This window comes from Oncorhynchus keta, chromosome 1 (genome assembly GCF_023373465.1).
Source record: "Oncorhynchus keta strain PuntledgeMale-10-30-2019 chromosome 1, Oket_V2, whole genome shotgun sequence".
Lineage (NCBI taxonomy): Eukaryota > Metazoa > Chordata > Actinopteri > Salmoniformes > Salmonidae > Oncorhynchus > Oncorhynchus keta.
The window spans coordinates 3,656,782-3,684,036 of record NC_068421.1 but is presented as its reverse complement, the minus strand read 5'-3'; the positions used below and the strand labels follow the sequence as shown (position 1 = coordinate 3,684,036).

General features: G+C 46.4%; 1 protein-coding gene across 2 annotated transcripts; it reads right to left on the bottom strand.

Annotated features, from left to right (window-relative positions):
• Positions 1-58: 58 nt before the first annotated feature.
• On the bottom strand, positions 59-27,255 carry LOC118378596 (P2Y purinoceptor 3-like). Of its 2 annotated transcripts, XM_035765579.2 has the most exons (4): positions 27,129-27,255; positions 26,232-26,338; positions 4,519-4,957; positions 59-4,322 (listed from the first exon to the last, which is right to left on the bottom strand). In XM_035765579.2, exons 3-4 carry the CDS (start codon positions 4,938-4,940, stop codon positions 3,617-3,619), a joined length of 1,128 nt encoding a protein of 375 aa, XP_035621472.1. In that variant the 5' UTR covers positions 4,941-4,957; positions 26,232-26,338; positions 27,129-27,255; the 3' UTR covers positions 59-3,616. The 2 variants fall into 2 exon arrangements, with proteins under 2 accessions (XP_035621472.1, XP_035621471.1); XM_035765578.2 differs by lacking the exon at positions 27,129-27,255 and having other exon boundaries at positions 26,232-27,066.

The window sequence follows — 27,255 nt, the reverse complement described above, 5'->3', positions numbered from 1 at the left end:
AGAGCAGAAACATAACATTTCCAATGAATATATGAACAGTATAGCAGAATACAACTCATTTGGTTGATACATGTCATCTTTATTGACAACAGCAAGTTTATTACAGTGTCAACAGGCTTGTTAATTGGAGAGGCCATCTACAAAGCAGAGGCATGAGCATGTATGAAACAGCACAACTAATAAATACATGTACTAACATAAGTGAAGAAATAAAACTAATTTTGTAACAAAAATATAATTCAAGTTCTCTTTATGTTATAAAAATAAGAATTCACTGTAAAACAACAACAAAAAATACACTGACTCAAATATATCCGCTCCAAGAAGAGCATCTGACATCTACCTTGGTTCCTATTAGACCCATACAGACATGTGCCCCACATATAAAACATATCACTTCATTAAGGGCCTTAAGCTAAGGAAGAGGTTAAACAAACACACACTCACACACACAAACATTACAGACAGACTTAGGAACAAAAACATCAGCTGTCACTCACATTTGACCAAAACAAGTCAATCATTTGTGGTATTGAGTAATCCAATCTCCTGCAGCTGATACACACAGGAACAACAGAGGATCTGTCAGTCCTGTGATACTCTCTTGGAGACTTGTGTACAAGGCCATGGTTTGAAAAAAATATAACAGAAAAACAAAAACACATTAAGCAACGTTTAACTCAAATAAAACTAGACCTCATCATGCAGTGAATTAGACCACAAAGCATCAGTATCCATCTACATGCCAGGGACACGTTGTCATGCATACAAGTGCTTATTTCAAGACATTTAAAATGTTTGTCTCAGACGTTCTCACTTTTAAAATATGTCTAAATACCTATTAGATAGGAAAGGTACAGTACACACAAGAAACAGCACACCACAGTCGAAACAGACAGTCAATTTCAAAAGGATAATTCAACCCCAGAATATAGATATATATATATTTTTAAATGAAACTCTGGTAAATTTGGTGAAAGCATGTGTTCTATCGGTAGGTCAAATAAAACATATCCGAGTGATTTAACTTGGAAGTGGTCCGTCTGTGAAATCAGGAAATCGTGTAGGAACGCGTCATAGCTAGATGGTTCTCATCACGTTTCATAAAAGCTTCTAAAAACAATTACCTGCACTCCAGATCACCAAATCGGCCAAAAGATAGTATGGGCATACTTGTCTAGAGCGCATCCACTCATTTACATATATAACGGGTGGGTCTAATCCTGAGTGCTGATTGGTTAAAACCGCATTCCAACCGGTGTCTATTCCGCAAATTACCACTGGCTAAATCTATGAAGTTAAAATGCCGATTTACTCTGTTCCATCTCACTGCGCAATCCACTGTCTCATCCACGCAGCCAGGAAATGTATAAACTTGAGCTCCACTATAAAAAAGCATTTAGACATTATCTCACCCATACGTAGAATGTATGCACACATGACTGTAAGTCGCTTTGGATAAAAGCGTCTGCTAAATGGCATATATTATTATTATTATATTATTTTAGACTAACATTTCGTTTTCAACAGCGGAGATTTGTATAAACCTTGCTGTCTGTATCTCCGACATTTGCAACATTGAGACAATAATTCCCCCATAGCCAGTATCTCGGGCCTAACAACACCCGTGTCAATATATCCTCCAAAGACCAGCTTTTCGGGCAAATATCATGACAAAGTACACATTTCACTTAGATATGCTCAATCTAAAACACTGTGCCAATTTATTCAACTCAGTTTTGTCCTTCAAGTACCATCTTGCAATGCGTACTGTGTGCCTGTGGGGAAACGTGGATCATTGTTGAAACAATGGATCATTGTTGCCATAACGTATTCTGTACTCACTCTGGGCAGAGAGGAACTGCAAACTGAACAGTGAGATATACTCCTAAATTGATAGTAGATTGTTCAGGTGATTTTACAGCCAACTAGCTACTTTACATGCTGATATTGACTTTGCTATTGTTGTGTGTAGCCACGTTTGGTAGCTAGCTAGCCAACCCAGAAAGAGAGCATTGCATGTTTTGTAGTTGACTTGAGCTGCAAAAGATTCCACATCGATTTTCAAATAGCTAAAAATGAAACATTTGTTCAAAAAAAAAAATATATATATATACACTGCTCAAAAAAATAAAGGGAACACTTAAACAACACAATGTAACTCCAAGTCAATCACACTTCTGTGAAATCAAACTGTCCACTTAGGAAGCAACATTGATTGACAATAAATTCCACATGCTGTTGTGTAAATGGAATAGACAACAGGTGGAAATTATACGCAATTAGCAAGACACCCCCAATAAAGGTGTGGTTCTGCAGGTGGGGACCACAGACCACTTCTCAGTTCCTATGCTTCCTGGCTGATGTTTTGGTCACTTTTGAATGCTGGCGGTGCTTTCACTCTAGTGGTAGCATGAGCCGGAGTCTACAACCCACACAAGTGTGCTTACAGCCCAACACCGTGCAGGACGTTTGGCATTTGCCAGAGTGCTCTTCACAGATGAAAGCAGGTTCACACTGAGCACATGTGACAGATGTGACAGTCTGGAGACGCCATGGAGAACGTTCTGCTGCCTGCAACATCCTCCAGCATGACCGGTTTGGCGGTGGGTCAGTCATGGTGTGGGGTGGCATTTCTTTGGGGGGGCCGCACAGCCCTCCATGTGCTCGCCAGAGATAGCCTGACAGCCATTAGGTACCGAGATGAGATCCTCAGACCCCTTGTGAGACCATATGCTGGTGTGGTTGGCCCTGGGTTCCTCCTACTGCAAGACAATGCTAGACCTCATGTGGCTGGAGTGTGTCAGCAGTTCCTGCAAGAGGAAGGCATTGATGCTATGGACTGGCCCGCCCGTGCTATGGACTGGCCCGGCATGCTCATCAGGAGCATGCCCAGGCGTTGTAGGGAGGTCATACAGGCACGTGGAGGCCACACACACTACTGAGCCTCATTTTGACTTGTTTTAAGGACATTACATCAAAGTTGGATCAGCCTGTAGTGTGGTTTTCCACTTTGATTTGGAGTGTGACTCCAAATCCAGACCTCCATGGGTTGATAAATTTGATTTCCACTGATACATTTGTGATTTTGTGGTCAGCACATTCAACTACGTAAAGAAAAATGTATTTAATAAGAATATTTCATTCATTCAGATCTAGGATGTGTTATTTTAGTGTTCCCTTTATTTTTTTGAGCAGTGTATATTGTTTTCTTATATTAGTGTTAATACACTGTTAATCATAGGAATTTGTGGTTTGTGGTGGATTATTCCTTTAAGGCCATGGGACATGTAGGTAACACACACCACCTAGTGGCTCATATAGTAAACAGACATACAGGATGCATTACATAATACTATGGCAACCAAACGCAGTGTTGTGGCTGACTACTTCATGCATTTTAGCAAACACACTGACTTGTTCCCATGCTGGCAGAGCAGAAGTCAATGAGGGTTCTGGATGGGTTCTAAGTACCCAAAACCCATGTATCTAGGTGTAATACAACTGTGGACTATGAATGTTTCTCTCTCACACACACACACACACACACACACACACACACACACACACACACACACACACAATGAGCTTTGAGTTAAACATGGGTTCTAAATAATCAAGGGTTCTTGGTGAGGTTTTTCACTTTCTCACATCTTGGTTCCCTGTCTCTGAGAGTGGTGATCTTGGTGACCAGTATTCTGGTGTTCTTGCGGAACCGCGGCTGTGTGAAATAGAACAGTATAGGATCTAGAACGCTGTTCATGCTGGCGAACGGCCTGGTGCACTTGTAGATTACTGAGAACAGGTTCCGTGTCGCACACGGAGCATCTGATAAGGTTCGTACCAACAGGTACATGGTCTTAGTGAGGTGGAACGGCAGGAAGCTCACAGCAAACACCGTCACCACGATGACTATCATCTTCACCGCCTTGTCCCGTTTCTCCATTGAGGCGGCCATGTTAACACCCTGATAGGACGGCGGGCGGCAGAGGAGGTGACCCATGCGACAGTAGCACGCCACGATGCCCATAAAAGGCAACAGGAAGCCCAGGCAGGTCAGAGCCATCCCATAGGGGTAGTAGTCAGCCGAGTGCTCCGGTGGACTCAGGTCGTAACAGACGGTGCGGTTGCGTTGTGTTCCTGTGGAGGCGTAGTGGAACGTGGGGGCACAGAGGACGGTGACCACCAGCCACACTCCCCCACAGACCACCCATGCCAGCCTGCGACCCCCCTGCTTGTGCCAGCCGGCCATAGGGTGGCAGATGCCCACGTAGCGCTGGAGGCTGATACAGGTCAGGAACAGGATACTGCCATGCAGGTTACTGTGGGAACAATAAATAATATCTCTGATGTTATAATGACAGGGTTCTCTCTCCACAATACACTCAGAGCTCCCTCTGCAGAAAGGTAACATGCAGTGTATGACTCATTATTACTTGTAGAACTATAAGTATGAGTTTTTCAAGTAATCTATAGAACTATGATATGAATAGGTCAGTTAATGAGTAGCTCTTCTACCTGTAGAACTGAAAGCGGACCAGTTTGCAGGCCAGCTCTCCAAAGGGCCAGTAGTCATGACTGGCGTAGTTGTAGATGAGCAGAGGTAGTGACATCACATACAGGAAGTCAGCCGTGGCCAGGTTGAGCATGTAGACGTTGCTCCGGGTCAGGTTGGGTCGTGACCTCCAGATCTTCAGGATGACCACTCCATTCAGAGGCAGACCAATCAGGAAGACCACACTGTAGATGGCAGGAAGTAGGAAGCGCTTAAAATCCTCCTTATAGGTGCAGTCTGACCCTGTGACATTGTTGTCGCCCATGGCGATGAGGTTGTCCTCCGAGTGGGGTTCTGTGTATGGTCCAGAGGAGGAACCTTCTGCTGTGAATGTTCCATTTAGGAACGGTTCCGTAGAAAACACTTCTAGAGAGGATATTGACATGGCAACAGCTTCACATTCTGAAACAGGGAAGAGAGGAGTGGGTTAATTGCATCAAAGTTGATAACCCTGCAGTGCTGCTCAATTAACCAATTATTTTTGTTTTGGTTGTTAAATAACTAATTGACTGACATCGGTACAATTACTTGAATTCCTTTTAGGTTTTTTTTGTGAGCCCAACGCAACTAATTCACGATAGAAATCAGGTCAAGAACTATGTGGAATGCAGGGCTGAAGGGAGTTGTCGTTTTCAACCTAGTTCAGTGCAGAAACATGATAATTAACTACAATGGCCATAATCCATTGTGCCCATTCTTTTCGGCTCAGACAGAGATGCATACACTTTTACGCTTGCTGCCAGCTCTTCGCACTGGCGTCATGAACCCCAAAAATCTGAGGGGGCACAAAGTACATGAGGATGGCTAGGGGAGGTGATCTGTAGGGGGGCTTGGCATGGCTAGGGGAGGTGCTCTGTAGGGGGGCTTGGCATGACTAGGAGAGGTGATCTGTAGGGGGGCTTGGCATGGCTAGGAGAGGTGATCTGTAGGGGGCTTGGCATGGCTAGGGGAGGTGATCTGTAGGGGGGCTTGGCATGGACCATTTAGGATTTTTCCAAACACCTAAAACACCTTTCTCCTGCAATCTAGAGCCATTAGCATTATGCCTAATTCTATGTCAAAAATATATTTATTTTTCTTTGTTTTTAAAAGAAACTAAATGTGCTTCTCTGCATCTCTGATGAGGAAAAAGGAGTGGCTAATACATCTGACTGCACAGCTGACTGGCTGACTGGCTGACTGACTGACTGACTGACTGCACAGCTGACTGACTGGCTGACTGACTGACTGCACAGCTGACTGGCTGACTGACTGACTGCACAGCTGACTGGCTGACTGACTGACTGCACAGCTGACTGGCTGACTGACTGACTGACTGGCTGACTGCACAGCTGACTGGCTGACTGCACAGCTGACTGGCTGACTGGCTGACTGACTGCACAGCTGACTGACTGACTGACTGACTGCACAGCTGACTGGCTGACTGACTGACTGACTGCACAGCTGACTGGCTGACTGACTGACTGCACAGCTGACTGGCTGACTGACTGACTGCAAGTTGAGGAATAATGTGACTAAACTCAACAAAAAGAGGAAGAAACTGTATTATGAAGCCAAGATCAATGATATAAAGAAAGACAAAATGAAATCAGATTGCTTATTCATCACAAAACCATTTGATGTTGCCAATTACTTTAATGATTACTTCATTGGCAAAGTGGGCAAACTTAGGCGGAAATGCCAACAATGAACAGTAAGCCATGGTATTAAGGTATAAAAAAAATAACAAATCATGAAAGAAAAGCATTGCAAGTTTGAATTTTGTGAAGTTAGTGTGGGAGAGGTGGGGAAAGTATTTTGATCAGTAATGACAAAGCTCCTGGCATTGACATGTTAGATGGAAAGATATGGAGGATGGTAGCTGACTCTATAGCCACTCCTATCTGTCATATCTTGAATCTGACCCTAGGTGAAAGGCTTTGTCCTCAGGCCTGGAGGGAAGCCAAAGTAATTCCACTACCAAAGCGTGGTAAAGCAGCCTATACTGGTTCTAACAGCAGACCTATCAGCTTGCTGCCAGCTCTTAGCAAACCGTTGGGGAAAAATTATGTTTGACCAAATACAATGCTACTTCTCTGTAAACAAATTAACAACAGACTTTCAGCATGCTTATAGAGAAGGGCACTCAACTGCACTGACACAAATGACTGGTGATTGGTTGAAAGATATTGATAATAAGAAGATTGTGGGAGTTGTACTGGTACATTTCAGTGCAGCCTTTGATGTTATTGACCATAACCTGTTGTTGAGAAAACTTGTGTTATGGCTTTTGGTAAAAATCATTCCCTAAATTGTAGACCTGAATCTTGTAATGAATGGTGTGGCAGTTGAACAAATTGAAGAGACTAAATTAGTTCGTGTTAATTTAGATTGTAAACTGTCATGGTCGAAACATATAGATTCAATGGCTGTGAAGATGGGGACAGAGAGGTCTGTCTGTAATAAAGAGATGCTCTGCTTTTTTGACACCACACTCCACAAAGCAAGTCCTGGAGGCTCTAGTTTTATCCTATCTTGATTATTGTCCAGTTATATGGTCAAATGCTGCAAGGAAAGACCTAGTTAAGCTGCAGCTGGCCCAGAGGGCTGATATTAATACTATGCATGTCAGTCTCTCTTGGCTAAGAGTTAACTAAGGAAAGACCTAGTTAAGCTGCAGCTGGCCCAGAGGGCTGATATTAATACTATGCATGTCAGTCTCTCTTGGCTAAGAGTTAACTAAGGAAAGACCTAGTTAAGCTGCAGCTGGCCCAGAGGGCTGATATTAATACTATGCATGTCAGTCTCTCTTGGCTAAGAGTTAACTAAGGAAAGACTGACTGCATCACTTCTTGTTTTTATAAGAAACATTAATGTGCTGGAAAATCCAGTACGGTGTTTAGCAGTGGGAATGCCTGTCTGTCAGCCCATCAACATCTCTCTCTTATCCAGTGTTTAGCAGTGGGAATGCCTGTCTGTCAGCCCATCAACATCTCTCTCTTATCCAGTGTTTAGCAGTGGGAATGCCTGTCTGTCAGCCCATCAACATCTCTCTCTTATCCAGTGTTTAGCAGTGGGAATGCCTGTCTGTCAGCCCATCAACATCTCTCTCTTATCCAGTGTTTAGCAGTGGGAATGCCTGTCTGTCAGCCCATCAACATCTCACTCTTATCCAGTGTTTAGCAGTGGGAATGCCTGTCTGTCAGCCCATCAACATCTCTCTCTTATCCAGTGTTTAGCAGTGGGAATGCCTGTCTGTCAGCCCATCAACATCTCTCTCTTATCCAGTGTTTAGCAGTGGGAATGCCTGTCTGTCAGCCCATCAACATCTCTCTCTTATCCAGTGTTTAGCAGTGGGAATGCCTGTCTGTCAGCCCATCAACATCTCTCTGTTATCCAGTGTTTAGCAGTGGGAATGCCTGTCTGTCAGCCCATCAACATCTCTCTCTTATCCAGTGTTTAGCAGTGGGAATGCCTGTCTGTCAGCCCATCAACATCTCTCTCTTATCCAGTGTTTAGCAGTGGGAATGCCTGTCTGTCAGCCCATCAACATCTCTCTCTTATCCAGTGTTTAGCAGTGGGAATGCCTGTCTGTCAGCCCATCAACATCTCTCTCTTATCCAGTGTTTAGCAGTGGGAATGCCTGTCTGTCAGCCCATCAACATCTCACTCTTATCCAGTGTTTAGCAGTGGGAATGCCTGTCTGTCAGCCCATCAACATCTCTCTCTTATCCAGTGTTTAGCAGTGGGAATGCCTGTCTGTCAGCCCATCAACATCTCTCTCTTATCCAGTGTTTAGCAGTGGGAATGCCTGTCTGTCAGCCCATCAACATCTCTCTCCTATCCAGTGTTTAGCAGTGGGAATGCCTGTCTGTCAGCCCATCAACATCTCTCTCTTATCCAGTGTTTAGCAGTGGGAATGCCTGTCTGTCAGCCCATCAACATCTCTCTCTTATCCTAGCCCCTTCACCATCAACATCTCTCTCTTATCCTAGCCCCTTCACCATCAACATCTCTCTTATCCTAGCCCCTTCACCATCAACATCTCACTTATCCTAGCCCCTTCACCATCAACATCTCACTCTTATCCTAGCCCCTTCACCATCAACATCTCTCTCTTATCCAGTGTTTAGCTGTGGGAATGCCTGTCTGTCAGCCCATCAACATCTCTCTCTTATCCTAGCCCCTTCACCATCAACATCTCTCTCTTATCCTAGCCCCTTCACCATCAACATCTCACTCTTATCCTAGCCCCTTCACCATCAACATCTCTCTCTTATCCAGTGTTTAGCTGTGGGAATGCCTGTCTGTCAGCCCATCAACATCTCTCTCTTATCCTAGCCCCTTCACCATCAACATCTCTCTCTTATCCTAGCCCCTTCACCATCAACATCTCTCTCTTATCCAGTGTTTAGCAGTGGGAATGCCAGTCTGTCAGCCCATCAACATCGCTCTCTTATCCAGTGTTTAGCAGTGGGAATGCCTGTCTGTCAGCCCATCAACATCTCTCTTATCCAGTGTTTAGCAGTGGGAATGCCTGTCTGTCAGCCCATCAACATCTCTCTCTTATCCAGTGTTTAGCAGTGGGAATGCCTGTCTGTCAGCCCATCAACATCTCTCTCTTATCCAGTGTTTAGCAGTGGGAATGCCTGTCTGTCAGCCCATCAACATCTCTCTCCTATCCAGTGTTTAGCAGTGGGAATGCCTGTCTGTCAGCCCATCAACATCTCTCTCTTATCCAGTGTTTAGCAGTGGGAATGCCTGTCTGTCAGCCCATCAACATCTCTCTCTTATCCTAGCCCCTTCACCATCAACATCTCTCTCTTATCCTAGCCCCTTCACCATCAACATCTCTCTTATCCTAGCCCCTTCACCATCAACATCTCACTTATCCTAGCCCCTTCACCATCAACATCTCACTCTTATCCTAGCCCCTTCACCATCAACATCTCTCTCTTATCCAGTGTTTAGCTGTGGGAATGCCTGTCTGTCAGCCCATCAACATCTCTCTCTTATCCTAGCCCACCATCAACATCTCTCTTATCCTAGCCCCTTCACCATCAACATCTCACTCTTATCCTAGCCCCTTCACCATCAACATCTCTCTCTTATCCAGTGTTTAGCTGTGGGAATGCCTGTCTGTCAGCCCATCAACATCTCTCTCTTATCCTAGCCCCTTCACCATCAACATCTCTCTCTTATCCTAGCCCCTTCACCATCAACATCTCTCTCTTATCCAGTGTTTAGCAGTGGGAATGCCAGTCTGTCAGCCCATCAACATCGCTCTCTTATCCTAGCCCCTTCACCATCAACATCTCTCTCATGGCCTGTCTGTCAGCCTCCCACTACCCACTCTTGGATTGTACAGTCAAAAAAGTTTTGGCCACGACCAAAAACATATCAACTGCATTTCAACCCTGCCACAAAAGGACCAGCTGGCATGTCAGTGATTCTCTCGAGTGTTGACGAGGACAAGGCTGGAGATCACTCTGTCATGCTGATTGAGTTCAAATAACAGACTGGAAGCTTCAAAAGTTCATTGTTCTTCCTCTGTCAAACATGGTTACCTGCAAGGAAACACGTGCCGTCATCATTGCTTTGCACAAAAAGGGCTTCACAGGCAAGGATATTGCTGCCAGTAAGATTGCACCTAAATCAACCATTTATCGGATCATCAAGAACTTCAAGAACAGCGGTTCAATTGTTGTGAAGAAGATTTCAGGGAGCCCAAGAAAGTCCAGCAAGAGCCAGGACCGTCTCCTAAAGTTGATTCAGCTGCGGGATCGGGGCACCACCAGTACAGAGCTTGCTCAGGCAGCAGGCAGGTGTAAGTGCATCTGTACGCACAGTGAGGCGAAGACTTTTGGAGGATGGCCTGGTGTCAAGAAGGGCAGCAAAGAAGCCACTTCTCTCCAGGAAAAACATCAGGGACAGACTGATATTCTGCAAAAGGTACAGGGATTGGACTGCTGAGGACTGGGGTAAAGTCATTTTCTCTGATGAATCCCCTTCCCGATTGTTTGGGGCTTCCGGAAAAAAGCTTGCCCGGAGTAGACAAGGTGAGCGCTACCATCAGTCCTGTGTCATGCCAACAGTAAAGCATCCTGAGACCATTCATGTGTGGGGTTGCTTCTCAGCCAAGGGAGTGGGCCCACTCAAAATTTTTCCTAAGAACACAGCCATGAATAAAGAATGGTACCAACACATCCTCCGAGAGCAACTTCTCCCATCCATCCAGGAACAGTTTGGTGACGAACAATGCCTTTTCCAACATGGTGGAGTACCTTGCCATAAGGCAAAAGTGATAACTAAGTGGCTCGGGGAACAAAACATGAAAATGTTGGGTCCAGGGCCAGGAAACTCCCAAGACCTTAATCCCATTGAGAAGTTGTGGTCAATCCTCAAGAGGCGGGTGGACAAACAAAACCCATAAATTCTGACAAACTCCAAGCATTGATTATGCAAGAATGGGCTGCCATCAGTCAGGATGTGGCCCAGAAGTTAATTGGCAGCATGCCCGGGGGGATTGCAGAGGTCTTGAAAAATAAGGGTCAACAATGCAAATATTGACTCTTTGCATACACTTCATGTAATTGTCAATAAAAGCCTTTGACAATTGTGAAATGTTTGTAATTATACTCCAGTATTCCATAGTAACATCTGACAAAAATATCTAAAGACACTGAAGCAGCAAACTTGGTGAAAATTAATATTTGTGTCATTCTCAAAAGTTTTGGCCACGACTTTATGTCTGTGGTTTCAAGATCTCTCTCTTATCCTAGCCCCTTCACCATCAACATCAATATCTTATCCTAGCCCCTTCACCATCACCATCAACATCTTATCCTAGCCCCTTCACCATCACCATCAACATCTTATCCTAGCCCCTTCACCATCACCATCTTATCCTAGCCCCTTCACCATCAACATCAATATCTTATCCTAGCCCTTCACCATCAACATCAATATCTTATCCTAGCCCCTTCACCATCAACATCAATATCTTATCCTAGCCCCTTCACCATCAACATCAACATCTTATCCTAGCCCCTTCACCATCAACATCAACATCTTATCCTAGCCCTTCACCATCAACATCAATATCTTATCCTAGCCCCTTCACCATCAACATCAATATCTTATCCTAGCCCCTTCACCATCACCATCAACATCTTATCCTAGCCCCTTCACCATCACCATCAACATCTTATCCTAGCCCCTTCACCATCACCATCAATATCTTATCCTAGCCCCTTCACCATCAACATCAACATCTTATCCTAGCCCTTCACCATCAACATCAACATCTTATCCTAGCCCCTTCACCATCAACATCAATATCTTATCCTAGCCCTTCACCATCAACATCAATATCTTATCCTAGCCCCTTCACCATCATCAACATCTTATCCTAGCCCCTTCACCATCAACATCAACATCTTATCCTAGCCCCTTCACCATCAACATCAATATCTTATCCTAGCCCTTCACCATCAACATCAATATCTTATCCTAGCCCTTCACCATCAACATCAATATCTTATCCTAGCCCCTTCACCATCAACATCAATATCTTATCCTAGCCCCTTCACCATCAACATCAATATCTTATCCTAGCCCCTTCACCATCACCATCAACATCTTATCCTAGCCCCTTCACCATCAACATCAACATCTTATCCTAGCCCCTTCACCATCACCATCAACATCTTATCCTAGCCCCTTCACCATCAACATCAATATCTTATCCTAGCCCCTTCACCATCAACATCAACATCTCTATCCTAGCCCCTTCACCATCAACATCAACATCTTATCCTAGCCCCTTCACCATCAACATCAATATCTTATCCTAGCCCCTTCACCATCAACATCAATCTTATCCTAGCCCCTTCGCCATCAACATCTTATCCTAGCCCTTCACCATCAACATCAATATCTTATCCTAGCCCCTTCACCATCAACATCAATATCTTATCCTAGCCCCACCATCAATCTTATCCATCAACATCAATATCTTATCCTAGCCCCTTCACCATCAACATCAATATCTTATCCTAGCCCCTTCACCATCAACATCAATATCTTATCCTAGCCCCTTCACCATCAACATCAATATCTTATCCTAGCCCTTCACCATCAACATCAATTCTTATCCTAGCCCTTCACCATCAACATCAATATCTTATCCTAGCCCCTTCACCATCAACATCAACATCTTATCCTAGCCCTTCACCATCAACATCAACATCTTATCCTAGCCCCTTCACCATCAACATCATCTTATCCTAGCCCCTTCAACATCAACATCTTATCCTAGCCCCTTCACCATCAACATCAATATCTTATCCTAGCCCCTTCACCATCACCATCAACATCTTATCCTAGCCCCTTCACCATCAACATCAACATCTTATCCTAGCCCTTCACCATCAACATCAATATCTTATCCTAGCCCCTTCACCATCAACATCAATCTTATCCTAGCCCCTTCACCATCAACATCAACATCTTATCCTAGCCCCTTCACCATCAACATCAATATCTTATCCTAGCCCCGCCATCAATCACCATCAACATCAATATCTTATCCTAGCCCCTTCACCATCAACATCAATATCTTATCCTAGCCCCTTCACCATCACCATCAACATCTTATCCTAGCCCCTTCACCATCACCATCAACATCTTATCCTAGCCCCTTCACCATCACCATCTTATCCTAGCCCCTTCACCATCACCATCAACATCTTATCCTAGCCCCTTCACCATCACCATCAACATCTTATCCTAGCCCCTTCACCATCAACATCTTATCCTAGCCCCTTCACCATCAACATCTTATCCTAGCCCCTTCACCATCAACATCTTATCCTAGCCCCTTCACCATCAACATCTTATCCTAGCCCCTTCACCATCAACATCTTATCCTAGCCCCTTCACCATCAACATCTTATCCTAGCCCCTTCACCATCAACATCTTATCCTAGCCCCTTCACCATCAACATCTTATCCTAGCCCCTTCACCATCAACATCTCTCTTATCCTAGCCCCTTCACCATCAAAATCTTATCCTAGCCCCTTCACCATCAACATCTTATCCTAGCCCCTTCACCATCAACATCTTATCCTAGCCCCTTCACCATCAACATCTTATCCTAGCCCCTTCACCATCAACATCTTATCCTAGCCCCTTCACCATCAACATCTTATCCTAGCCCCTTCACCATCAACATCTTATCCTAGCCCCTTCACCATCAACATCTTATCCTAGCCCCTTCACCATCAACATCTTATCCTAGCCCCTTCACCATCAACATCTTATCCTAGCCCCTTCACCATCAACATCAATATCTTATCCTAGCCCCTTCACCATCAACATCAACATCTTATCCTAGCCCCTTCACCATCAACATCAACATCTTATCCTAGCCCCTTCACCATCAACATCTTATCCTAGCCCCTTCGCCATCAACATCAACATCTTATCCTAGCCCCTTCACCATCAACATCAACATCTTATCCTAGCCCCTTCACCATCAACATCAACATCTTATCCTAGCCCCTTCACCATCAACATCAACATCTTATCCTAGCCCCTTCACCATCAACATCTTATCCTAGCCCCTTCACCATCAACATCTTATCCTAGCCCCTTCACCATCAACATCTCCTCTCTTATCCTAGCCCCTTCACCATCAACATCAACATCTTATCCTAGCCCCTTCACCATCAACATCAACATCTTATCCTAGCCCCTTCACCATCAACATCTTATCCTAGCCCCTTCACCATCAACATCTTATCCTAGCCCCTTCACCATCAACATCTTATCCTAGCCCCTTCACCATCAACATCTTATCCTAGCCCCTTCACCATCAACATCTCTCTCTTATCCTAGCCCCTTCACCATCAACATCAACATCTTATCCTAGCCCCTTCACCATCAACATCAACATCTTATCCTAGCCCCTTCACCATCAATATCTTATCCTAGCCCCTTCACCATCAACATCAACATCTTATCCTAGCCCCTTCACCATCAACATCAACATCTTATCCTAGCCCCTTCACCATCAACATCAACATCTTATCCTAGCCCCTTCACCATCAACATCTTATCCTAGCCCCTTCACCATCAACATCAACATCTTATCCTAGCCCTTCGCCATCAATATTTTAACCTAGCCCAATATCTTCGCCATCAACATCTTATCCTAGCCCCTTCGCCATCAACATCTTATCCTAGCCCCTTCGCCATCAACATCTTATCCTAGCCCCTTCGCCATCAATATCTTATCCTAGCCCCTTCGCCATCAATATCTTATCCTAGCCCCTTCGCCATCAACATCTTATCCTAGCCCATTCACCATCAACATCTTATCCTAGCCCCTTCGCCATCAATATCTTATCCTAGCCCCTTCGCCATCAACATCAACATCTTATCCTAGCCCCTTCACCATCAATATCTTATCCTAGCCCCTTCGCCATCAATATCTTATCCTAGCCCCTTCGCCATCAATATCTTATCCTAGCCCCTTCGCCATCAATATCTTATCCTAGCCCCTTCGCCATCAATATCTTATCCTAGCCCCTTCGCCATCAATATCTTATCCTAGCCCCTTCGCCATCAATATCTTATCCTAGCCCAATATCTTATCCTAGCCCCTTCGCCATCAATATCTTATCAATATCTTATCCTAGCCCTTCGCCATCAACGTCTTATCCTAGCCCCTTCGCCATCAACATCAACATCTTATCCTAGCCCCTTCACCATCAACATCAATATCTTATCCTAGCCCCTTCACCATCAATATCTTATCCTAGCCCCTTCGCCATCAATATCTTATCCTAGCCCCTTCGCCATCAACATCTTATCCTAGCCCCTTCGCCATCAACATCTTATCCTAGCCCCTTCGCCATCAACATCTTATCCTAGCCCCTTCGCCATCAATATCTTATCCTAGCCCCTTCGCCATCAACATCTTATCCTAGCCCATTCACCATCAATATCTTATCCTAGCCCATCAACATCAACATCTTATCCTAGCCCCTTCACCATCAATATCTTATCCTAGCCCCTTCGCCATCAATATCTTATCCTAGCCCCTTCGCCATCAATATCTTATCCTAGCCCCTTCGCCATCAATATCTTATCCTAGCCCCTTCGCCATCAATATCTTATCCTAGCCCCTTCGCCATCAACATCTTATCCTAGCCCCTTCGCCATCAACGTCTTATCCTAGCCCCTTCGCCATCAACATCAACATCTTATCCTAGCCCTTCACCATCAACATCAATATCTTATCCTAGCCCCTTCGCCATCAATATCTTATCCTAGCCCCTTCGCCATCAATATCTTATCCTAGCCCCTTCGCCATCAATATCTTATCCTAGCCCCTTCGCCATCAATATCTTATCCTAGCCCCTTCACCATCACCATCTTATCCTAGCCCCTTCACCATCACCATCTTATCCTAGCCCCTTCACCATCAACATCTTATCCTAGCCCCTTCACCATCAACATCTTATCCTAGCCCCTTCACCATCAACATCTTATCCTAGCCCCTTCACCATCAACATCTTATCCTAGCCTCTTCGCCATCAACATCAACATCTTATCCTAGCCCCTTCACCATCAACATCAATATCTTATCCTAGCCCCTTCACCATCAATATCTTATCCTAGCCCCTTCACCATCAACATCAACATCTTATCCTAGCCCTTCACCATCAACATCAATCAATATCTTATCCTAGCCCCTTCGCCCAACATCTCTTATCCTAGCCCCTTCACCATCAACATCTTATCCTAGCCCCTTCACCATCAACATCAATATCTTATCCTAGCCCCTTCACCATCAATATCTTATCCTAGCCCCTTCACCATCAACATCAATATCTTATCCTAGCCCCTTCACCATCAACATCTTATCCTAGCCCCTTCGCCATCAATATCTTATCCTAGCCCCTTCACCATCAATATCTTATCCTAGCCCCTTCACCATCAACATCAATATCTTATCCTAGCCCCTTCACCATCAACATCTTATCCTAGCCCCTTCACCATCAATATCTTATCCTAGCCCCTTCGCTATCAATATCTTATCCTAGCCCCTTCGCCATCAATATCTTATCCTAGCCCCTTCACCATCAATATCTTATCCTAGCCCCTTCGCCATCAATATCTTATCCTAGCCCCTTCGCCATCAATATCTTATCCTAGCCCCTTCGCCATCAATATCTTATCCTAGCCCCTTCACCATCAATATCTTATCCTAGCCCCTTCGCCATCAATATCTTATCCTAGCCCCTTCGCCATCAATATCTTATCCTAGCCCCTTCGCCATCAATATCTTATCCTAGCCCCTTCGCCATCAACATCTTATCCTAGCCCCTTCGCCATCAATATCTTATCCTAGCCCCTTCGCCATCAATATCTTATCCTAGCCCCTTCGCCATCAATATCTTATCCTAGCCCCTTCGCCATCAATATCTTATCCTAGCCCCTTCGCCATCAATATCTTATCCTAGCCCCTTCGCCATCAACGTCTTATCCTAGCCCCTTCGCCATCAACATCTTATCCTAGCCCCTTCACCATCAATATCTTATCCTAGCCCCTTCGCTATCAATATCTTATCCTAGCCCCTTCGCCATCAATATCTTATCCTAGCCCCTTCGCCATCAATATCTTATCCTAGCCCCTTCGCCATCAATATCTTATCCTAGCCCCTTCGCCATCAATATCTTATCCTAGCCCCTTCGCCATCAATATCTTATCCTAGCCCCTTCGCCATCAATATCTTATCCTAGCCCCTTCGCCATCAACGTCTTATCCTAGCCCCTTCGCCATCAACATCTTATCCTAGCCCCTTCACCATCAACATCAATATCTTATCCTAGCCCCTTCACCATCAACATCAATATCTTATCCTAGCCCCTTCGCCATCAACGTCTTATCCTAGCCCCTTCGCCATCAACATCTTATCCTAGCCCCTTCACGTCAATCTCTTAACCTCTTCACCATCAACGTCATCATTATCACCCACATCTCTCTCAGTCCAAACCACAAGTGGGCAAGTGTTAGATTGCTAGAGCTGACTTCCAAAGCCAATCTCAGACAAACATACTAGGCTTCTATTGTCTGAACAGTGACGCATGGTTTCACAACATTTCATACCAGGAATGACAAGTGAGGGGGGTGAAAGGGAGTGCCAATATTCCACATCACAGTGTGTGTGTGTGTGTGTGATTGCTGAAGTACCAGTTTCCTGGCAGCTGTGGGCAAAGTGTTTGCCCAGCGCCTCTCATTTCATTGGAAAACATCTCTGAGGAGTGTGTGCATTTCCAATAAAAAGCTCCAGATTTCCCACCTAGTGTGGTGGTGTGTCTAATCCAGAGAATACTCAGGAAGCATAGACGGGTGCAAACTCACACACTGCCGAAGCTGTCAGGCACACATCACATGTGGAGATCACACACCCAGGCACACGCAGTGCCACACACACTTATTTATGAACTGCATGAGCAGGAGACCAAAACCAGACACATCAGATATATCAACAAGATAACATGAAGCCTCATCTTCCATTTGCTCTTTCTCGTGCACAGTGATTACACACACACAATAATGAAATTCTCTGATTAAATCCCTGACCATGCGAGGAGGGCATCTTTTCCTCAGCCTAATCAATGACTAATGCTGCCGTCTCCTCTTCAGTCTGTGATTTTACTGGATGGATGAGGGGGCGGTCGCCCTGTCTTCAGCTCTGACACACACACACATTAAAGCCAAGGCCATATCTGGTTAAATTAATTTACATCATCAATCAATCTGGACAGATGTCGTAACCTTAGAATCAAACCTCATCAATCAATCTGGACAGAAGTCGTAACCTTAGAAACAAACCTCATCAATCAATCTGGACAGACGTCGTAACCTTAGAAACAAACCTCATCAATCAATCTGGACAGACGTCGTAACCTTAGAAACAAACCTCATCAATCAATCTGGACAGATGTCGTAACCTTAGAAACAAACCTCATCAATCAATCTGGACAGACGTCGTAACCTTAGAAACAAACCTCATCAATCAATCTGGACAGAAGTCGTAACCTTAGAAACAAACCTCATCAATCAATCTCAGGACAGACAAGGTTTCACTCTAAAATAGACATACAGGAAAAAGTGGAAGTTACCAGGGTTTATTTCTAACCCAAATCGGACCCTCACCTAACCCAGCGGGGACACCAACACTTCAAGATAACAAGTTGTGTCCAGATTTCTGTGTGCTACTGTGGGTCAATATTACAACAAACAACACCTACCATTACGGATTACTGCCATCAGAGCTGGCTTCTCCCCTGGGATGACACAGCTAGGGGGAACAGCTATAGGGGGAACAGCTATAGGGGGAACAGCTATAGGGGGAACAGCTATAGGGGGAACAGCTATAGGGGGAACAGCTATAGGGGTGGACAGCTAGGGGGAACAGCTAGGGGGGGAACAGCTAGGGGGAACAGCTAGGGGGAACAGCTAGGGGGTAACAGCTAGGGGGAACAGCTATAGGGAGAACAGCTAGGGGTGGACAGCTAGGGGAACAGCTAGCAGCTAGGGGGAACAGCTAGGGGGAACAGCTAGGGGAACAGCTAGGGGGAACAGCTAGGGGGAACAGCTAGGGGGAACAGCTAGGGGTGGACAGCTAGGGGGGAAACAGCTAGGGGTGGACAGTTAGGGGGGAAACAGCTAGGGGAAACAGCTAGGGGTGGACAGTTAGGGGAACAGCTAGGGGGAACAGCTAGGGGTGGACAGCTAGGGGGAAACAGCTAGGGGGAAACAGCTAGGGGGACAGCTAGGGGGAACAGCTAGGGGTGGACAGTTATGGGGGAACAGCTAGGGGGAACAGCTAGGGGGAACAGCTAGGGGGAACAGCTAGGGGGAACAGCTAGGGGGAACAGCTAGGGGGAACAGCTAGGGGCGGAAACAGCTAGGGGTGGAAACAGCTAGGGGTGGAACAGCTAGGGGTGGAACAGCTAGGGGTGGAACAGTTAGGGGAACAGCTAGGGGGAACAGCTATGGGTGGGCAGCTAGGGGGAACAGCTAGGGGGGAACAGCTAGGGGGAGCAGCTAGGGGGAGCAGCTAGGGGTGGACAGCTAGGGTGGACAGCTAGGGGGAAACAGCTAGGGGGAAACAGCTAGGGGGAAACAGCTAGGGGGAAACAGCTAGGGGGAAACAGCTAGGGGTGGACAGTTAGGGAAACAGCTAGGGGGGAACAGCTTGGGGGACAGCTAGGGGTGGACAGTTATGGGGGAACAGCTAGGGGGAACAGCTAGAACAGCTAGGGGGAACAGCTAGGGGGGCAGCTAGGGGGAAACAGCTAGGGGGAACAGCTTGGGGGAAACAGCTAGGGGGAACAGCTTGGGGGAGCAGCTAGGGGGAGCAGCTAGGGGGAGCAGCTAGGGGGAACAGCTAGGGGGAAACTGCTAGGGGGAAACAGCTAGGGGGAACAGCTTGGGGGAGCAGCTAGGGGGAACAGCTAGGGGGGAACAGCTAGGGGGCAGCTAGGGGGCAGCTAGGGGGACAGCTAGGGGGACAGCTAGGGGGAACAGCTAGGGGTGGGAACAGCTAGGGGGAACATGGAGTGACTGGAAAGAGGCTAAAAATCTGATCTGATACACAGAAGCAGCAGTCTGCGCTGCAAGCGTCCTGACACGGGTCTGCGCTGCTAAGCGTCCTGACACCGGTCTGCTCTGCTAAGCGTCCTGACACGGGTCTGCTCTGCTTAGCGTCCTGACACGGGTCTGCTCTGCTTAGCGTCCTGACACGGGTCTGCTCTGCTAAGCGTCCTGACACGGGTCTGCTCTGCTAAGCGGGAACCTGGGGACACGGGTCTGCTCTGCTAAGGGACACCGGGGGGCTCTGCTTAGCGTCCTGACACCGGGGGGCGCTGCTAAGCGGACTGACACGGGTCTGCTCTGCTAAGCGTCCTGACACGGGTCTGCTCTGCTAAGCGTCCTGACACGGGTCTGCTCTGCTTAGCGTCCTGACACCGGTCTGCGCTGCTAAGCGTCCTGACACGGGTCTGCTCTGCTAAGCGTCCTGACACGGGTCTGCTCTGCTAAGCGTCCTGACACCGGTCTGCGCTGCTAAGCGTCCTGACACCGGTCTGCTCTGCTTAGCGTCCTGACACGGGTCTGCTCTGCTAAGCGTCCTGACACGGGTCTGCTCTGCTAAGCGTCCTGACACGGGTCTGCTCTGCTAAGCGTCCTGACACGGGTCTGCTCTGCTAAGCGTCCTGACACCGGTCTGCTCTGCTAAGCGTCCTGACACGGGTCTGCTCTGCTAAGCATCCTGACACCGGTCTGCTCTGCTAAGCGTCCTGACACGGGTCTGCTCTGCTAAGCGTCCTGACACCGGTCTGCTCTGCTAAGCATCCTGACACCTGTCTGCTCTGCTTAGCGTCCTGACACGGGTCTGCTCTGCTTAGCGTCCTGACACGGGTCTGCTCTGCTAAGCATCCTGACACCGGTCTGCTCTGCTTAGCGTCCTGACACGGGTCTGCTCTGCTTAGCGTCCTGACACGGGTCTGCTCTGCTAAGCGTCCTGACACCGGTCTGCTCTGCTTAGCGTCCTGACACCGGTCTGCTCTGCTTAGCGTCCTGACACGGGTCTGCTCTGCTAAGTGCAACATCAAGCTATCTATCTGATGTCATAGCGAGTAGACCAGCTTATTCAGCATGCAGCTCAATACCAATTCTTCAAACTACTTATTTGTTAAGTACTGTAGCTCAATATCAATTCCACAAACTACTTATTCTTAGTCTCCAAACCCCTACAGTCTTACAGCTCCTGACTTTCAGTTACACCCAAAAGGAGATCCTACAGGGGTGTTTCGACACTTCTGCTTTGAAGAGCCTCTCTAGTGCATCGTCAAGGGGTTTGTACAGACACCTCTGTCACCGAGGCAGAAGTTGTCATGGTTTCGCAAGGCGAGGAGGAAGTGAATGTGCAGCTGGTGAAAGGACCGCTATTAAAACTACAGACATGCAGGACAGTTAACTCTGACCAATAAAGGAAAGTGAAAGGGGGATACCTTGTCAGTTGTCCAGCAGAATGCCTTCAACTGAAATGTGTCTTCTGCATTTAACCCAACCCCTCTGAATCAGAGAGGTGAGGGGGGGCTGCCTTAAACCAACATCCACGTCTTTGGCGCCCGGGGGACAGTGGGTTAACTGCCTGGGGGACAGTGGGTTAACTGCCCGGGGGACAGTGGGTTAACTGCCCGGGGGACAGTGGGTTAACTGCCCGGGAGACAGTGGGTTAACTGCCCGGGAGGACAGTGGGTTAACTGCCTGGGAGGACAGTGGGTTAACTGCCCGGGGGACAGTGGGTTAACTGCCCGGGGGACAGTGGGTTAACTTCCCGGGGGACAGTGGGTTAACTGCCCGGGGACAGTCTGTTAACTGCCCGGGAGGACAGTGGGTTAACTGCCCGGGGACAGGGTTAACTGCCCGGAGGACAGTGGGTTAACTGCCCTGGGACTAACTGCCCGGGGGACAGTGGGTTAACTGCCCGGGGACAGTGGGTTAACTGCCCGGGGACAGTGGGTTAACTGCCCGGGGACAGGGGTTAACTGCCACAGTGGGTTAACTGCCCGGGGGACAGTGGGTTAACTGCCCGGGGGACAGTGGGTTAACTGCCCGGGGGACAGTGGGTTAACTGCCCGGGGGACAGTGGGTTAACTGCCTTGCTCAGGAAACCATGTTAATGGATGGTATTGTTATTCCTCACCAGGTCTCAAAGCACTTTAATATGTCGGGGAGGAACTCCTCAAATCCACCATCTGTAGCAATGGCACCAACCTGTATAGTCCATCCATCCCTGAATGAACGTTACCCCCCCCCATCAGACCAGGAGAGAAGCAGTTAACATTGAGAAGCAGTGTGTATTCTATCTCCCTCCATCCTCTATGTCAACTATGTCTGTGCCAGTGGAGACAGAGAAAGCACCCACAGGACCCTGACTAATGTCCGGTGTGGTCTGGCCCAACATGACTTTTACTGGAAACACAGCTGTGGTCACTATACACATATTATGTTTTCCATCACAGACAGACAGACACACACAGGTGTACACAGACAGAGACACAAACAGGTGTACACAGACAGAGACGCTAACAGGTGTAGACAGACAGAGACGCACAGGTGTACACAGACAGAGACACTAACAGGTGTACACAGACAGAGACGCTAACAGGTGTACACAGACAGAGACACACAGGTGTACACAGACAGAGACACACAGGTGTACACAGACAGAGACACACAGGTGTACACAGACAGAGACACACACAGGTGTACACAGACAGAGACACACACAGGTGTACACAGACACACACAGGTGTACACAGACACACAGGTGTACACAGACACACAGGTGTACACAGACACACACAGGTGTAGACAGACAGAGACACACACAGGTGTACACAAACAGAGACACACACAGGTGTACACAGACACACACAGGTGTACACAGACACACACAGGTGTAGACAGACAGAGACACAAACAGGTGTACACAGACAGACACAAACAGGTGTACACAGACAGAGACACAAACAGGTGTACACAGACAGACACAAACAGGTGTAGACAGACAGAGACACACACAGGTGTAGACAGACAGAGACACACACAGGTGTAGACAGACAGAGACACACACAGGTGTACACAGACAGAGACACAAACAGGTAACAGACAGAGACACAAACAGGTGTACACAGACAGAGACACAAACAGGTGTACACAGACAGAGACACAAACAGGTGTACACAGACAGAGACACAAACAGGTGTACACAGACAGAGACACAAACAGGTGTACACAGACAGAGACACACACAGGTGTACACAGACAGAGACACACACAGGTGTACACAGACAGAGACACACACAGGTGTACACAGACAGAGACACACACAGGTGTACACAGACAGAGACACACACAGGTGTACACAGACAGAGACACACACAGGTGTACACAGACAGAGACACACAGGTGTACACAGACAGAGACACACAGGTGTACACAGACAGAGACACACAGGTGTAGACAGACAGAGACACACAGGTGTAGACAGACAGAGACACACAGGTGTAGACAGACAGAGACACACACAGGTGTAGACAGACAGAGACACACACAGGTGTAGACAGACAGAGACACACACAGGTGTAGACAGACAGAGACACACACAGGTGTAGACAGACAGAGACACACACAGGTGTAGACAGACAGAGACACACACAGGTGTAGACAGACAGAGACACACACAGGTGTAGACAGACAGAGACACACACAGGTGTAGACAGACAGAGACACACACAGGTGTAGACAGACAGAGACACACACAGGTGTACACAGACAGAGACACACAGGTGTAGACAGACAGAGACACACAGGTGTAGACAGACAGAGACACACAGGTGTAGACAGACAGAGACACACAGGTGTAGACAGACAGAGACACACACAGGTGTAGACAGACAGAGACACACACAGGTGTAGACAGACAGAGACACACAGGTGTAGACAGACAGAGACACACACAGGTGTAGACAGACAGAGACACACAGGTGTAGACAGACAGAGACACACACAGGTGTAGACAGACAGAGACACACACAGGTGTACACAGACAGAGACACACACAGGTGTACACAGACAGAGACACACACAGGTGTACACAGACACACACAGGTGTACACAGACACACACAGGTGTACACAGACACACAGGTGTACACAGACACACAGGTGTACACAGACACACAGGTGTACACAGACACACACAGGTGTAGACAGACAGAGACACACACAGGTGTACACAGACACACACAGGTGTAGACAGACAGAGACACACAGGTGTAGACAGACAGAGACACACAGGTGTAGACAGACACACACAGGTGTAGACAGACACACACAGGTGTAGACAGAGACACACAGGTGTAGACAGACACACACAGGTGTAGACAGACAGAGACACACAGGTGTAGACAGACAGAGACACACACAGGTGTAGACAGACAGAGACACACACAGGTGTAGACAGACAGAGACACACACACACACGTGTAGACAGACAGAGACACACACACACACGTGTACACAGACAGAGACACACACAGGTGTAGACAGACAGAGACACACACAGGTGTAGACAGACAGAGACACACAGGTGTAGACAGACAGAGACACACACAGGTGTAGACAGACAGAGACACACACAGGTGTAGACAGACAGAGACACACACAGGTGTAGACAGACAGACACACACAGGTGTAGACAGACAGACACACACAGGTGTAGACAGACAGACACACACAGGTGTAGACAGACAGACACACACAGGTGTAGACAGACAGACACACACAGGTGTACACAGACAGACACACACAGGTGTACACAGACAGACACACACAGGTGTACACAGACAGACACACACAGGTGTACACAGACAGACACACACAGGTGTACACAGACAGACACACTATTCTGCTGTGAGGTGTTAAAGAGAACAGCTGTATATCATTCGTCGGCCATATGTTTTTATAAATAATTAGCAGTGTTTCCCCTAGGAATTTATTCAGCAGCGGAGGAAGAGTTAGCAGGAGTCCATGATAAATGTCACCGCTAAATGCATACAGGGGAAATGGGAAACAATGAGTAGCCTAAACATGTCTGGGAAGGAAGGTAGAGCTACGGAAAGCTGTGAAACTGAGTGGGTACTGTACTCCATATGCACAACATAGTGCTTGCTGTTTCTAATAACATATTATTGAATCTCAAACAACGTGTGTGTGTGTGTGTGTGTGTGTGTGTGTGTGTGTGTGTGTGTGTGTGTGTGTGTGTGTGTGTGTGTGTGTGTGTGTGTGTGTGTGTGTGTGTGTGTGTGTGCTTGAGGAAAGAGTAACTCGAAGGGTTGGCTTTTATCAACGCGCTGCTCTAAAGTGCAACACCAAAAAGAGGACTTCCTGTTTTTCAAAATTACAGCAACAGGACTACAAATTCCCAACCATTCATCATGACACAGTGAAGGTTATTGAATAGCAATATTAGGACACCTGGTGTTGTTGACACGTGAAGACAGGTTAAAATAGCTATGCGTTTTAAAGGGGGAATCTGCAGATCAAACAATAACATAGAAGTTACCATGCCACAGTTTGGGTAAACAACTGAGGGATAGGACTGGAGAAATGTTTCCACTCAAATTCACAGACACAGTTATGGATGAAAGGACTGACCAACCATGAAACAAGATTCTAGTTTTAAATCGTGTTTTGAGGCTATACATTATTGTTTTACATGACTTTATTTACAAACAATGGAGTAAAATAAGTGTATAAGCTCACTAGACATTTATCAATTATATTCTTCAAGAATTAATGGGTATATTTCATGATCATTTCTTAAATTCGATCTCAAAATGCCCCTTTAAAAGGTAATTAACTCATGCCTAAAAAAAAATGTCTCGAAGATTTGATTGATCATATTTAATTCGGAGAGCCATTGCCAAAATGGTTTGTATGATAGGAAAACATGTTTCAGACTACTATGGTATAATGACTATACAATGTGCCAATTAGGTTATTTAAAGTCATCTGCATTTAAAGTGAAATTGTAACTCTTACCTCTGCAGCTGCGACAAAATATCGACTTCCTCTGTAGCTGTCAACAAGTGGGAGATACAACCCTGCGAAGGTGCCTCAATCTACCTCGTGTTTGACCAGGCAGTCGCCTAGTAGCCCAAACAAAGAAGTACTTTCATGAAAAAAAGTAGTAAGTCAATCAATAGAGATCCTTCATAAAGTCCATCTGATTTTCATGTTTTCCGCAGCACAAAAGAGCATGATATTATTAATGGCATTTGGCGGATTCGAGTATGATGAGCCGCGCGGCACCGGTCTATTAGGCCCGTGACTTGAACTGGCTAAACCACAGAGGGAGGAGCACCGTCTCAAATCAAACAGTAATCTTCGTCGCTCGGTCGTGCTGTCAACAAGGCAGCATTGTGCATCGTCCAGAAACACATCTATTTTCCTTAAAATATATATGTTTGAATTTTCGAACTACTTTTCATTGGGAAGGCAGATAAAGAGTGTTTGTCAAAAGCAATCACTTTTGCATGTGGAAACAGAATCCAACTCATTACTCCGTGCTAATGACGTTACATGTGTCTTGAACAAGGAACCTTTGCTCACACCCATTCGGCAGCCCAGTGGGGTAGTGGAGGGTTTACGTCATATACCTCTTATTTTTCACTGGGCATTGCTTATAATCACTTCTTAATCCCCACCGACACTATAAAAAATAATTCCTTCGCGTTTCTATGGTGGGAGTTTTGACTATAGTCTACTTTGAAGCAAGGTAAAAACATGCCTGATACTATAAAATAAAACGTCCAGGTGTCAAACAATTAAGAAACAGGACAAATATAGTGATGCTAATGATACCACTAACAGTCTTCTGGTAGATGGAAAGGCTTTCCCAAAAACCTTCTCTATTAAACGTTAACTAGCTACAAATACCTGTCAAAATGATATTACGATTATTTGTATCAATCCAGTGGCCAATTATTTAGCAAACTCCATCTCATGTGCTGCAGAACCACCGAAATATCAAACAGTAGCGCCACGTGCCCGCACACGTCAACTA

What these genes read in the sequence shown, in the direction of transcription:
- LOC118378596 (XM_035765579.2), bottom strand. Translation starts at nt 4,940, where the DNA reads ATGTCAATATCCTCTCTAGAAGTGTTTTCTACGGAACCGTTCCTAAAT. An exon ending in GTCCGCTTTCAGTTCTACAG is followed by an intron (nt 4,323 to 4,518) that starts GTAGAAGAGCTA and finishes TTGTTCCCACAG; the next exon opens with TAACCTGCATGGCAGTATCC.